We start from the raw sequence: 14475 nt of genomic DNA on the forward strand, positions 1-14475 counted from the left end.
AATCTGCTAAATAGATCTAATTTTTATGTGATTAATTTATGCGCCCGCTTCCGCTGCCAGTTCCAACAATTGGTATCAGAGCCAGTCTTTGGCTCTGATTATTTGGATTTAAATTTCACGAAATTCATGTATGCATGTATTATTTGATTACGAAGCATGTTCTTGTGTTTTTGTTATTTTTGTATAAGCATGTTGAACTCAAGAACATTCGAATCATAGAACTTGAATTATTCGAACGTACGAGATGTGCGATTCGTCGGCGCTTGCGCCGGGACGAATCGCACTACATGCGATCGAAGAGGGTTGTCGAGCGATTGGGAGCCGAGGGTTGACGGACATGGGGCGACGCGCCGGCGAGCATGGTCTCGCGCGCGCCGCCGGCCAAAATCCATCGCAACCCTAGGCGGTGCCCAAACGAGTTCGACGAACGCGTCGATAAAGTGGGAGCTTGGCAGGCGATCGACCGGCGATGCGCTGACGAGAAAGGTCTCGTGCGCACCGCCGGAGAACCACCGCCGGTGCCGGTGCAACTTGAAAAACGCACCGATCGAGAATGGATTGATGCGATCACACGGCGACGTGAACACGAGCGTGGGCTCGTCCACGCCGCCGTCGAGACCGCGATGCAGTTCCTCCTCAAAGCTGACGGCGCAAAGTCCGTCGACGTTACGAGAAGGTGGCGATGCCACCGGAAAAAGTCGCAAGAACCCTAACCCTAAAAACCGAAACCCTGGTCAAACCCTAAGCTATCAACGCCGAACCGAAGCTGCACCGCCACAGGCGGCTGTCGCTGGTCCGTGCGAGCTCAACGACGGACAAGGGAACTCGCCGTAGTGACGCAGAGAAGCTGCGTCCAGGCGACGCGATGGCTGGGGCGATCGTGGCGTGACAACGCCGTGAAAGTCGGAGAAGGAAGCAAAGCGCCGATCGGCGCGCCTAACGGCGGCGGTCGGGCAGCGAATTCGCCGCCCCGGCAAGCGTCTCCAGAGGATAACTTCAAATCTTCGTCGTGTAGATTCGTGCCAACCTCGAATCGCAAGATATTGACGAAAGATTATTTTAATGATTATTTAATTGATTAATTAATAGAAATCATTAAAAATAATATTATTTAATGAAATAAAATATTTTGGGAAGATTTCCCTAGATTTTAGGAATATTTGGATTATTTTCTATATCTATGAATATTTTATATCCTAGATGATATAGATAAGAATAATTTAATAGTTTCCTAAATATATTATATCTAGAATCTATAATAAGATAGATATATATAAGATTACATTAAATAATATAATTTAATTCTCTTCCTAATCTTGAACTTGGAAATTATATGAATTTAATTTTTCATGTCTAATTAAGATTATAAATAATGTACTTTATTTTAGATATATCTTATAGTATGACATGAATAAGAATTAAATTCTAGAACAATAATTCCTAAACTAAGATATTAAAGATAATAAAAGTTTTAATTATCCAGTCAATTAAATACCAACAGAATTTATTAGTCTTAATCTGCCTTAAGGCTAAAGGATAATTAATTAAAACCATAACACAAATATCTAAGCGATAATTATGAACTGAAAGTTTATATATGGTCTCCATCGGTTGGACTGCCATATTTTGTGAAGCTGATTTTCTAATATTATCGCCACCTACAGAGTAGGGACAATAATCCTACGAAAACAGTAAGTTCATAAGGGCGGACTTCTCAAATAATAAATAGAATGAACTAGAAAGTGGTTCCTAATATTATCGCCACCTACAGAGTAGGGACAATAATCCTAAGGAACTACGAGTTTCAGAGTTCAATCAGAATTTATGAGATAGCTTGGTTTTGTTATCAACACATGAACATTGTTATGGGAGTGTGTTGTAGAAATGAAAATCTGTAATGTTAAACCTGATGGTCGTGCTTAGGCAGCATTAGATATGTCGACCTCCAGAGGAGGAAGCTATTGATATGTCGGTGTTGTGACCAGTAAATTGTCAAAAATTTTAATGCGTATTAACCTCCAGAGGAGGATACAATTTATTAATTTGGCTGTTGTAAGATTTTGAAAAGTTTTATGGTTAATCTACTCAATTTCCTTAAATAAGTTTATGACAAATAGTAAAATCTTCTGTTTGCAGTGCAATAAAATCCGTCAAGAAGTCTTTTAATCCTCTTTCTGCCATTCTCAAAGAAAACAAACTCGAGGGCCAAAATTACATAGAATGGAAACAAAACTTGGATATCGTTCTCACAGCCGAAGAGTACAAGTTTGTGCTCACCACTCCACGCCCAGCTGTGCCGGCAGCTAATGCCGCGCAAGCACTGCGAGATGCGCATAGACGGTGGCATAAGGCGAATGAGATGGCTAAGTGCTATATGTTGGCTTCTATGTCATCAGTACTCAAGCATCAGCATTCTGCCATGGAAACTACCGTCAAGATCATGACGAATCTCGCAAATCTTTTTGGTACTCAGAATCGAACGGCTAAGTCTCAAGCTTTTCGGAGTATCATGACGAAGTCTATGAAGGAAGGCTCGTCTGTGAGGCAACACGTCCTCGAGATGATGAGTCACCTCAACCAGATTGAGGTTTTGGGAGGGACGATCGATCCCGAGTCCCAGGTTACCATAATCCTTCAGAGTCTTCCCCCTAGCTTCCAACAGATCAAGCTCAATTTCGAGATGAACAAGCGGAATTAAACTTTGGCAGAGCTGCTGACTGAACTTCAGTCGGCGGAGGACCTTATGGTTCAAGCTAAGGTAGCTAGCTGAGTTTGGCGCCTAATTCCTCTGGCCCTAAGCCTAGAAAAGGAAAGAAAAAGGCACCCAACCCAGTGGCAGCTAAGAATGCTAAGGGAAACAAGAAACAGCGGGGTGACAAGAAGCCTACTGGAAAGTGCTTCAAATGTGGAGAGAAGGGTCATTGGAAGCCAGATTGTCCTAAGAAGGGCAAGGCTACAGGTATGAACCTTGCTCTAGTAGTCGAGTCATGTTTGGCTTCGACATCTACTCATACTTGGGTTATTGATACTGGAGCAACTGATCATATATGTTTTGATCCTGACTTAATGCAGGTGACAAGACGACTACATGATTGTGAGATCGAAGTCCAGCTGGGCGACTCTACGAAAGTGGCGGCCGTTGCAGTGGGAGACGTTTATTTACGTTTTTCTAGTGATAGATTTTTGATTTTGAAGAATGTTTTGTTGATACCTTCTTTTAGAAGAAATTTAATTTCAGTTTCTAAATTGTCTTTTGATGGATATTCGATTTCTTTTAATGACAATTGCGTTATTAAGAAAGATGGTTCTTATATCTGTCGTGGTATCATGGAAAACAATCTGTACACAATCACTTCTACACAATTTAATCAACGTTAATCAGAACTCAATGCTACATCGAGAATTTCTAAGAAAAGAAAAGAACCTTCAACTTCAATGAATGAAACGTACTTGTGGCATCTCAGACTTGGTCATGCCAACGAAAGAAGGATTCATGCGATGGTTGATCAAGATCTTATTAAAGGTCTTGAGAAGGAACCGTTTTCGAAGTGTGAGTCCTGTCTAGAAGGCAAGATGACTAAGAGAACTTTTAGGTCAAAGGGGAATAGGGCCAAGGAAGTACTTGAGCTCATTCATACTGATGTGTGTGGACTAATGTCAACCGAGGCAATGGGCGGTTTTCGATATTTCGTCACCTTTACAGATGACTACTCGAAAATCGGATACATCTATTTGATGCGCTACAAGTCTGAAACTTTTGACAAGTTCAAGGAGTTTAAGTCTAAAGTAGAGACGCATCATGGTAAGAGTATCAAATGCCCGCGATCTGATCACGGAGGCGAATACCTAAGTGCCGAGTTTTTGGACTATTTATCAGTGGCGGGAATTGAATCCCAAACGAGTGCGCCGGGCACACCCCAGCAGAATGGCGTGGCTGAAAGAAGGAATAGGACCTTATTGAATATGGTCCGGTCGATGATGAGTTATGCACGGTTACCTGCTTCGTTTTGGGGTCATGCTTTGCTTTCAGCAAACTATCTCTTAGACAACTTATCTTCTAAATCAGTTTCTACTACCCCATATGAGTTGTGGAATGTGCGAAAACCCAATCTGGAACATCTCAGAGTATGGGGGTGTCCGGCTCATGTATTGGAAAAGGATCCAACTAAGCTGGAATCTAGGACGGAGGTTTGTGTGTTTATAGGATACCCTAGAGGAACGAAAGCTTATGAATTCTATAGTCTCAGAGATCAGAAAGTGATTGTGAGCACTCATGCCACATTCTTAGAGGAAGACTATGTAATGAATCATAAGCCCAGCAGTGAGATAGCTCTTGAAGAGCTCACTCAAGTTACAACTTCCATTAACCAAGAACAATTACAGAAATTTCAACTATTACTCCAGATATTGTAGTGCCGCGCCGCAGTGGGAGGGTCTCTCATGAGCCCGATAGATACATTGGTTTGGGAGAGTGCATGGATCACTCCTCGGACAACAATGTACTTGATCCCTGGAATTTTGCAGAAGCGCAGGCAGATGTCGATCATTGCGAATGGGTGAAAGCAATGGATTCGGAACTACAATCAATGGTAGACAAGGACGTCTACGATTTGTCTGTCCTACCCGAAGGCTGTACTGCCATTGGGAGCAAGTGGATATACAAACGTAAACGTGGACCCGATGGATGAGTTAAAGTCTTTAAGGCAAGACTAGTGGCTAAGGGGTATACCCAAAAGGAAGGCATCGATTACGATGAGACCTTCTCCCCACTGGCCATGCTCAAATCGATCTGTATACTTTTGTCTATAGCAGCTTACATGGATTGGGAAGTATGGCAGATGGACATCAAGACTGCATTTTTAAACGGGAGTCTTAAGGAGACCATCTACATGGAACAACCCGAAGGCTATGTGGTAAAAGGCAAGGAACACATGGTTTGGAAGCTTAAGAAGGCCATTTATGGCCTCAAGCAAGCATCTAGATCTTGGAACCAGTGTTTCGATCAAACAGTTCAAAAGTTTGGATTCGAAAAATGCCCCAATGAAAGCTGTGTGTATAAGAAGGTTGAAAAAGGAAATGTTGTGTTCTTAGTTTTATATGTAGATGACATTATTCTAATTGGAAACAATAAAAAGATGTTGTCATCAGTGCGAACTTGGTTGTCCAGCCAGTTCGAGACGAAAGATATGGGTGATGCGGGACACATTCTCGGAATCAAGGTTCTTAGGAACCGAGCTAAGAGAATGTTGTGCTTATCCCAAGAATCTTACATCGATACAGTACTTAGACACTTTAGCATGCAAGATGCCAAGAAAGGTTTTCTACCTTTTAGACATGACATCCATTTATCTCAAGAGATGTGTCCTAAGACAGCATCTGAGATAGCAGAGATGAGAAGAATACCATATGCCTCGGCAGTTGGTAGTCTCATGTATGCTATGCTTTGTACTAGACCCGATATCTGCTTTGTTGTTGGCATGATAGCAAGATATCAATCAAATCCCGGCCAAGGACATTGGACTGCCGTAAAGAACATACTCAAGTACCTTAATCGGACTAAGGACTATGTTCTAGTTTACAATGCAGCCGAGCTCTGTCCTTTAGGATATACAGATTCAGATTTTCAATCTGATGTAGATTCGAGGAAATCAACTTCCGGATATGTGTTTACCTTAGGAGGTGGAGCTGTAATATGGAAGAGTGTAAAGCAGAAATGCATTGCAGACTCTACCATGGAAGCCGAATATGTGGCCGCTTCGGAGGCTGCAAAAGAGGTTGTATGGCTTAAGAACTTCCTTCTGGACTTAGGTGTGGTTGCGAATATGCCCAAGAGCATCACCATTTATTGCGATAATTCTGGTGCTGTGGCAAATTCGAGGGAACCACGGGCTCATAAGGCGAGCAAGCACATAGAGAGGAAGTATCATATCATTCGAGATATAGTGCAGAGAGGAGACATACAAGTGGTCAAGATTGAGTCAGAGAACAACCTGGCAGATCCTTTCACGAAGGCATTAGCGGTAAAGCCGTATGAAAGCCATGTTGAAGGAATGGGAGTTCGACTAATTCAAGACCTCAATCCGCTTTCAGTATAAGTGGGAGAATATTAGACGTTAGCACATTTTTTTGTATACTCGAAAGTGTTTTGAGTATAAGTGGGAGATTGTTAGAGTTTGTATACTAGAAATCACGTTTCGAGTGATTGAATACTGTAAAACTTCTATTTTATTTTCCAATAAATAAAACAGATTATTTTGTCATAATGTTGTTATGTTTTACATTTAATGGATGTTAATGCATGTTTAAATGTATAAGTTAACTTAACAAAGTCTAAGTCTTTGTTTAGTAGACCGGTTGTGGGCGTCGTCCACTTTAAGGTAATACGGTCAGTTCTAAACAAAGAAAAAGATGAATTTCACAACCTAGATGGAATTTGACTATCCATCGAGAAAGGTTGCAATGTCAGTCCGCATATTTCTAAGCCTTACTGAAATGGTATAGCACTGAACGGATCTAACAGCAAGACTTGCCTTAGGCTATCTACTGAAAGGCGAGGTCTTGATAAATATTTATTTCTTAATCAATGTAGGTTAGCATTGAGCATACGGTATTGATTATGCACTACTTTGACTTATCAAATGGTGCGGGTTTTTCGTAACCCAATGATCCTGATATATTGGGTAGTGGTGATCAATATCTAGCGGTGCTAGGATTGCTATTATACTGAATCGTGCGCGAGCTGAGTCTCGTTTGATAATGTCCTCAAGAGGAGCGCGAAACAAGGTTTTATTATTCGGAACCTAGCTAGTTGGAGTGTGATTACTCTATGAATAATAAATAAGCGTTTCATGCTAAGTCCACTCTTAGAATTAATAAGAAGTTAATTAATTAAGTCAATAGCAGACATTAATTAATTAATGGACATTTTAATCCTAAGCACGGGAAATGAAAGATAAACGGAAACCCGGATTACTTGTAATTTCGGATTTGGATGGGGAGAGTTCAATATTACTTCTGTAGTGGCTGCTCGTAATATTCCAATTATAACTTATATTAAATTGTGGGTTCAATTTAATTAGTAAAAAAGTAAATTGGATGAGCCCATATCCAAAACCTTCCATAGATCCCTGTCTGGGCCCAATAGGAACTTAATATAAATAGGAGAATAAAGGAGACAGAAAACACAATTTTTCATCATTGTAATTTTCGAAAATTCCCCTCCCCAGCTGAGGAGATTTTCGAATTCCTCTCCTATTTCAAAAAGGATTTCTTCTGTCTTCTTTATTTAAGTCCTAGTATTCTAGTAAGATCAGCCCACACTGATATTGGGATACAGTTCGGGAACCAGAGAGAAGATTTGTGGTTTAGTACTCAAAGCATCACGTGGAGAAGAAGCTAGTCATCTTCAATTCTTTGGAGAATTAATTAGGTATTTTCTGCTCCGTAGAAAAGCATGTTTTAGGTTTCAAATATTCTTAAAGCATGATTAATTCAAGTTATGAGCATGATACATGTGATAATTACGCGAATAGCTTTTGTCTAAATAATCTGCTAAATAAATCTAATTTTTATGTGATTAATTTATGCGCCCGCTTCCGCTGCCAGTTCCAAAACATCGGTGGTGGGTGCCTGAAGGAATTCCTCGCCGAAAGCAGAACGAACGCCATCGCAAAAATTCTTGAGGCATAGGATTCCAGTTGACTCACCGACATGCAAATACTCGTCGAATAGGTCAGCCGTTTGCCCAGTAGCAAATTGTCGGATGGCACAAGTACACTTTTGCAACGCCGTGAGACTTTGCCAACCGGTTGCGTCTGCACCTTCTTGAAAGTATTCAACGCGGGTGGACAATGTGTTGACAATACGCATAAACAACCGTTTTGACATGCGAAAACGGCGCCGAAAGTAATCTTTTGGATACCGCGGCTGGTCGGAAAAATAGTCGGCAACGAGCCTTTCATGGGCTCCTCTCGATCACGAGGGATGTAGCGACGTTTTGCTCTAGTTGGTTGAGGAGGAGGGGCGGGGGTATTGGCGGCGACATAGGCTTCATAGGCGGCATGATATTGTTCATAATATTCTTGTTCTTCGCGCTCCGCTTCCGCAATGAGATTGGTGAAATCCATTTTTGAATTTTTTAGAGAGAGTTTGGGTGAGAGAGGAAGATGTAGATGATTTAGTATGAAAAAGTATGAATGAGAGATAATTTGATGTGAAAAGTGGATGATGAATGTGTGTATTTATAGATGATTTTGGGATTAAAAATAAAATTCACAAAAATCCAAAAAAAACGTCTATAAACGGCTCTATTTTTTTGGGAATCCAAAAATATATTTTTTTTATTTTTTGGTATTATTTTGAATTATTTATGAATTTTTTTAAAAAATAAAAAATAAAAATCGAATTTGCCAACGACTATGCCGTTGGCCAATAAGAAGATGCCACGTATGGCTGCTCAGCGGCACGGACGTGCTCTTAGCTAAGAGCAGCGCCGTGCCGCTGGCACGGACGGACAGCTTGCATCGGTGGACGGACGAGCTCGTTCTCAGCGGCACGGACGGACGGACGGCAAAACGAAACCGCTGCGGATGCTCTAAAGAGAGAACCAACTTTTAGTCACTTGACATTGCATTAATAACTATCCACGATCCTTATTCTTTAGAAATATCAACAAATATTTCAGGACATTGATATAATATTGCTGGAAGGATTTTTTTGTTTTTAAGACTTTTTTTTAGATTGAAACAAGCAACTTGGGCTCGGTTCGGCTCAGCCTAGGCCTATGGCTGAAACGGTCTAGGCTTAGCTATTTTTTAAATCTAGACTCAACCAGCTCATGCTCACTCAGCTAGTGCGTTAAGTTACACATAAAATAATTTTGTATAATGATCTCATATATTTTAATTTTTTAAAGTAAATATAGAGTATAAATAAAAATAGTTTTATATTTTAAATTGTAGTTTATGTAAATTTATTAGATGATTTTCAAATTATATTAAATATTATACTTATTACAAAAATATGTATTTTTAAATTTATCTTATTTCAATTAAAATTTTAAAAGATATTAACTATAAAGAGAAATTTTATAAATTAATACAGTACAAAAATTTATGATAAACATATTTAAATTATAGTATTATAATTTCAGTAAAATTAATTACTCCTAAAATAAGAAAGTAATAGGGAGAACTTGTGATCCTTCTTTAAGTTAGTTATAAACTCTTCCTTCTACGCTCTACTCGGCATCAAAATTCAGATTGTAACTCTGCTCGATCTCGATTTTATCTTTATCGAAAACATGGGTTTGAAGGTACTCTTCGCTCACGAACCACTCCACTATATCATCATTTTTATTTCATTTTGAACAATTTGTTGTTTTTCATTTCCCGCGCATTCGTGTTTATTGTTTTTCCAGTTGATTTGTTATCCTTTTGTTGATCTGAATTATATCGGTTAATGATTTTGAGATCTGTTTTAGGATTGGAATTAGATCTGGATGGATTGCTAATTTGCTATTTGATCGATTAAATTAGGTTTATTCGATGGATTTAATCGTTCGCTTGGGATTTGGGATTCAAAATTAGCCATGCTTGATTTATTTATCATTTTCATATTATTATCTTACTGCATAAGAAATTGAATTTAGTTAAAAAGGATATGTGAAATATGCTTGAATGGACATTGTTAGAGTAATCACTTTGGTTAGTGCTGAGTTCAATTTGCTTAGGATTTCAATTCATTGCTTCGATTAGTTCTTACCACAAGGTTCAATTTTCTTAGGATTTTAATTCATTGCTTGAATTGCTTCGGTAAGTTCGGATTTCATTAGGCCAAACATCAGGTTGCTTACATTTAAAAGGAAAATTTGGTTGTAGGAAGAATTTGAGGAGTATGCTGAGAAAGCTAAGACCTTGCCTGAGAGCACTTCAAATGAAAACAGGCTCATTCTATATGGACTCTACAAGCAAGCTACAGTTGGAAATGTCAACACGAGTTAGTTTTCAGTTTTCTAATTGTGTGGATTTGTATAAGAATTGATTGTTGCACAATTGAAACCCTGTTGTGTAGATTTTGTTGATTACTTGATTGACATAATTAGATGAACTTTGTTGCTCAATGCAGGTCGTCCCGGTATGTTTAACATGAGGGACAGGGCGAAGTGGGATGCCTGGAAGGCCGTTGAAGGTACATTCAATTGGCATTCGCCTCGTAGAATCTGTTCTTTATCAATCAAATTAAACAATAACACAATTGATGTCATCTTGTTGGCAGGAAAAACTAAGGAGCAAGCAATGAGTGATTACATCACCAAGGTGAAGCAGTTACTGGAATAAGCTGCAGCCTCGTGCTGATTACAAGCTTTCATCGTCTATGAGTTGCTCGTAATGTAAGTCGAAAATAAATGGCGAAGTTATGATCAATTGTTCTACTATACTGCGTATATATGCTTGAAATTTGATGGAGTTCTGTTACTCAGACTATTTTGTTCATTGTGTTGTGATTGAGATGTTGCTTATTCTTGATACTATTAGATTGTAATATGACACTCTGATACACATCACATTGTGGCTTCGATTACAGAGGCTACCCATGATCTATCACAATAAAAGAGTAGTAAAGGTGGGGATGGGAAAGAACATGAAGAGGATAAATAAAGATGGAAGAAGGAAGGCTGAACAACAACAGTTTTTGCAGTTACTAATTTTATTGCTTTTAATTAGTAGTAGTATTAGTTAATCAATGAATGATGTTAGGCCCTATATAAACCCTTGAGGTTTGGAATGTTCATTTAGTCCAAGGGGACTAACAATCCTACTCATCGCCTTTTCATCTCTAACACACTCTTCTACCATTCTTATATTCTTAGGCTTTAATATGATTGCATTTTAGAAAAGATTGAATGAGAAGGCTTTGCCTCTCAATTGAAAAGGTTGAAAATTCATTTGGAGTTGATAACGATAAATTCTAAAATATTAATCAAGTGAAATTAATGATTAAAGTCAATATTGACTATTATTCAAGTGAAATTCATGAATAAACTAATCCTTAATAAAAATGGATTTAATTTTTAGATTGGTTTCCACTTTTCATAGTTGCTTATTCTTTCTTATGTAGAAATTTTCTGATTACGTATAGGATATTGAATTCGATCCATTGTCCTATAAATAAGAGGGTGGGGATCGAATTAGGGGTGGCAAATCGTGCGTGTTGTGTCGTTGTCGTGTCGACATGACAACGATACGATAACAACAAACACGAACACGGCTTATTAAGAAAACTCCAAACACAAACACGACATGAATCCATTAACGATACGAACAACTTCGGGTCAACACGACACGATAACAACACATATATGACACGACGCAATAACAACACTATAATAATATTATTATAATAATATTATTTTTAATATTAAATATTAAATTTTAATTTTAAAATTTTAAATTTTAAAATTTTAAAATAAAACATTAATAATAATATTATAATATTTAATATTATTTCTTATCGTGTAACACGAACACGACACGAAATTTTCGTGTCGTTATCGTGTCAACACGATAAAGTAGGGCTGACAATTTTTTATTCGACACGAATCCGCACGAAGTTAACCCAACACGAACACGCACGTTTAGGATTTGGGTCCTTATAAGGTCGACCCAATAAGAACCCGGAAATTTTGGGTTGGATTGGGTCGGGTTGGGTTATCCGCTAAGAAAAAAAATAATTATTTTGATTATTTCTATTAATTAAAATAATATATTAAATTTTAATTTAAATTATTTTTTAATTAAAAAAGTATTATAATTTTAATTTTATTAGTAAAAATATGATTAATACTATTATTATTTTTTATGAAAAAAAAATATTACTGCATACTTATATTTTATTAAAAAATAATTATTTTAATTATTTTAACTTTATTAGTTAGATTTAATTTTAATATACTTTAATTTTATTATTTAGATTTAAAAATTATTTAAATTAATTATTTTATTTATGTAATATCTTATTTTATCGTTAATATCAAATTTTAATTATATAATATCATATGTCGGTCGTTATCGTATTGCGTTTATATTGTGTAGTAACTTACTATCATTAAAAGAAGACCGATATTTTTTTGGATGACATGAAATACGCACGAATCCGACACGACCGATATTTTTTTTGGATGACACGAAATCCACACAAATCCAGCATGAATCTGTTTGGGTTGAACCCGATAAGAACACGATGATTTGGGTTGGGTTGGGTTGGGTTGAGACCCGATAAGATTGGGTCGATATTGGGTTGACCCGATAGCGACCCAATCCGCACGATTTGTCAGCCCTACGATAAGGACACGAACCCAATAAACTTTGAGACATACTCATTAATTTCGTGCGGGTTCATGTCCTAACAAAAATTGACAGCCCTAGATCGAATTCTAGAGCAGTTTCCATCTCTTTGAAATTCCACAAGCTATGATATGTTCTCTCAGTCCCATTTCATGTGAGACGTTGATTCTTAATTTATTTATTCATATATTATTTTTTAATTAAATATTAATATAGTTATGCTCTGTTATGCTATTTTTTAATTTAAAGGAGTACCACTTTATTCGTACACAAAATTAGTTTTAATTTTATTTTGGTTGGTTTACAGAAATTAATTACATTTAAGATAACTCAGTGCCGGACTTTTGTTTCTATTTACTATCTCCGTCTCTTAAAAATAAAAACTGTTTCTATTCTAGTTGTCTCTTAACAAGAGAAACTTTTAAAATTTTTAATTTTAGGAAGTGGACCCTACAATACACTAACATTATTTCTACTACTTTTTCTCTTCATCTCTCCAAAATTACTCATTCTCTTTTTGTCTCTTGTGCATTAAAATCCATATTGTTTCAAAAGTTTCCATTTTTAAGAGAAAACGGTAGTACTCCCTCCGTCTCACGCCACTTGAGGCGTTTATTTTTAGTACGAGATTTAAGAAGGTTGTGTTTAGTGAGTTAAATAAAGTAGAAGAGAGAATAAAGTAAAAGAGAGGTGAGAGGGTAAAGTAAAAGAAAGAATAAAGTAAGTGTGATTATATGCTTTGTTTTTTAAAAAAAAAAAATGACTCAAGTATCTTGGGACAACCCAAAATGAAATATGACTAAAGTAACTTGGAATGGAGGGAGTATTACTTTATTCACACTTTTTTTTCCTCTCATCTATTAGGACTTGTGCGTTAAAATTCATGTTATTTATACTACTTTTATAGGGATGATGTAGCATTAGGTCATCGACAACATGTCTCTTAACCATCTCATCTTTTAACTATTCATTGGTTTCATACTACTATTTTTTACCTCATCTCTTCGAGAAACAATACTTGTATTTTCTTTTTAATAATCATTTCTTTTAATTATTTCGATCTATTTTTTATTTTAATTTATTTATTGTTAAATTTAATATAATTATTTTTTTTATTTAATTAAAATTCAAGATTTATTAAAAATAAAATATTCACGCTTAAGCACATCCGCAACAATATTCGCCACCGTCTCGACAAGACATAGTCGGCGACAAAACATTGTTATGGATGGTCTTAGTTGATCTTCCGCTCTACTTCCTTTGTTCCACAATAAGAGTCCTATTTTACTTTTATTATGAATAGTAAATATAAGCCTCACATTCCACCAACTTATTTCACTTATATTTTATTATTGAACTCATATTCCGTTCCAATAAAAACGAAATATTTGATTTTCAGAACAAGATTTATATAGTGCTATTTAGTGAGTTAATGATATGAGAGTAAAGTAAGAGAAATGACAAAATAAAAAAAAAATATTATTTCTATTTTATTTAATGAAACAACCTAAAACGTTTCATTTTTAATATAACATAATAAGTATATAAATAAGACTTACGGTTCACTAATCACATTTATCTATACAGAAGAAAACCTTCTAGAGCACATCTGGAAACCATTACTATGACAGAATGATAAAGATCTGCCCACATCCCCAAATCTCGATCTTTGCAAATCTGCTCAAAATTAAAAGTTTATTTCTGTCCTATCCTCAAAATTTTAATCTTTTTGGGGAACAGAGAATCAAGAAAGGAGTGAAAGAAATTAAGAAAGATTTGCAAAGTGTCCTTTTTTTTAATAACCGCTGCGGACTCTCGACCCGTCCATTTGCAAAGTTTTTTTATTGCCCAAAACTAACAAATAAATATCAACCAGTTTATTACAAAATGTTACTATGTGAATTTCCTAGATTATCCAATAAAGTTAGGACCACTTACTTTTATTTCACCATCACAACATGGGGAAAAGGACCACAAAACCTAACTTCACTTTCACATGGAAAAAAACAGTGAAGAGATTCCAAAGCAATTAAAAAAACAGTGAAGAGATTCCAAAACCTAACTTCACTTTGATCCTCTTTTATATATCCTGACAGGATTCCTGTTTGCCTTTTATAAAAGAGAATTCCCA

General features: G+C 36.7%; 1 protein-coding gene across 2 annotated transcripts; it reads left to right on the forward strand.

Moving 5' to 3' along the window:
• Nucleotides 1-9161: 9161 nt before the first annotated feature.
• Nucleotides 9162-10840, forward strand: LOC125224105 (acyl-CoA-binding protein). 2 transcript variants are annotated; one of them, XR_007176825.2, is made up of 5 exons: nt 9162-9313; nt 9879-9996; nt 10126-10188; nt 10276-10390; nt 10585-10840. XR_007176825.2 is itself a non-coding variant. In XM_048127450.2 (4 exons), exons 1-4 carry the CDS (start codon nt 9302-9304, stop codon nt 10335-10337), a joined length of 255 nt encoding a protein of 84 aa, XP_047983407.1. In that variant the 5' UTR covers nt 9162-9301; the 3' UTR covers nt 10338-10479. The 2 variants fall into 2 exon arrangements, 1 of the variants encoding a protein (XP_047983407.1); XM_048127450.2 differs by lacking the exon at nt 10585-10840 and having other exon boundaries at nt 10276-10479.
• Nucleotides 10841-14475: the final 3635 nt, after the last annotated feature.

This window comes from Salvia hispanica, chromosome 1, assembly GCF_029641045.1.
Source record: "Salvia hispanica isolate PSC_SH4W2 chromosome 1, Shi_PSC_v1, whole genome shotgun sequence".
In the NCBI taxonomy this organism is placed as follows: domain Eukaryota; kingdom Viridiplantae; phylum Streptophyta; class Magnoliopsida; order Lamiales; family Lamiaceae; genus Salvia; species Salvia hispanica.

Excerpts from the sequence above, each read along its gene's own strand:
- LOC125224105 (XM_048127450.2), top strand. Across the intron at positions 9,997-10,125 it reads AGTTGGAAATGTCAACACGA|GTCGTCCCGGTATGTTTAAC; the intron begins GTTAGTTTTCAG and ends TGCTCAATGCAG. Across the intron at positions 10,189-10,275 it reads TGCCTGGAAGGCCGTTGAAG|GAAAAACTAAGGAGCAAGCA; the intron begins GTACATTCAATT and ends TCTTGTTGGCAG.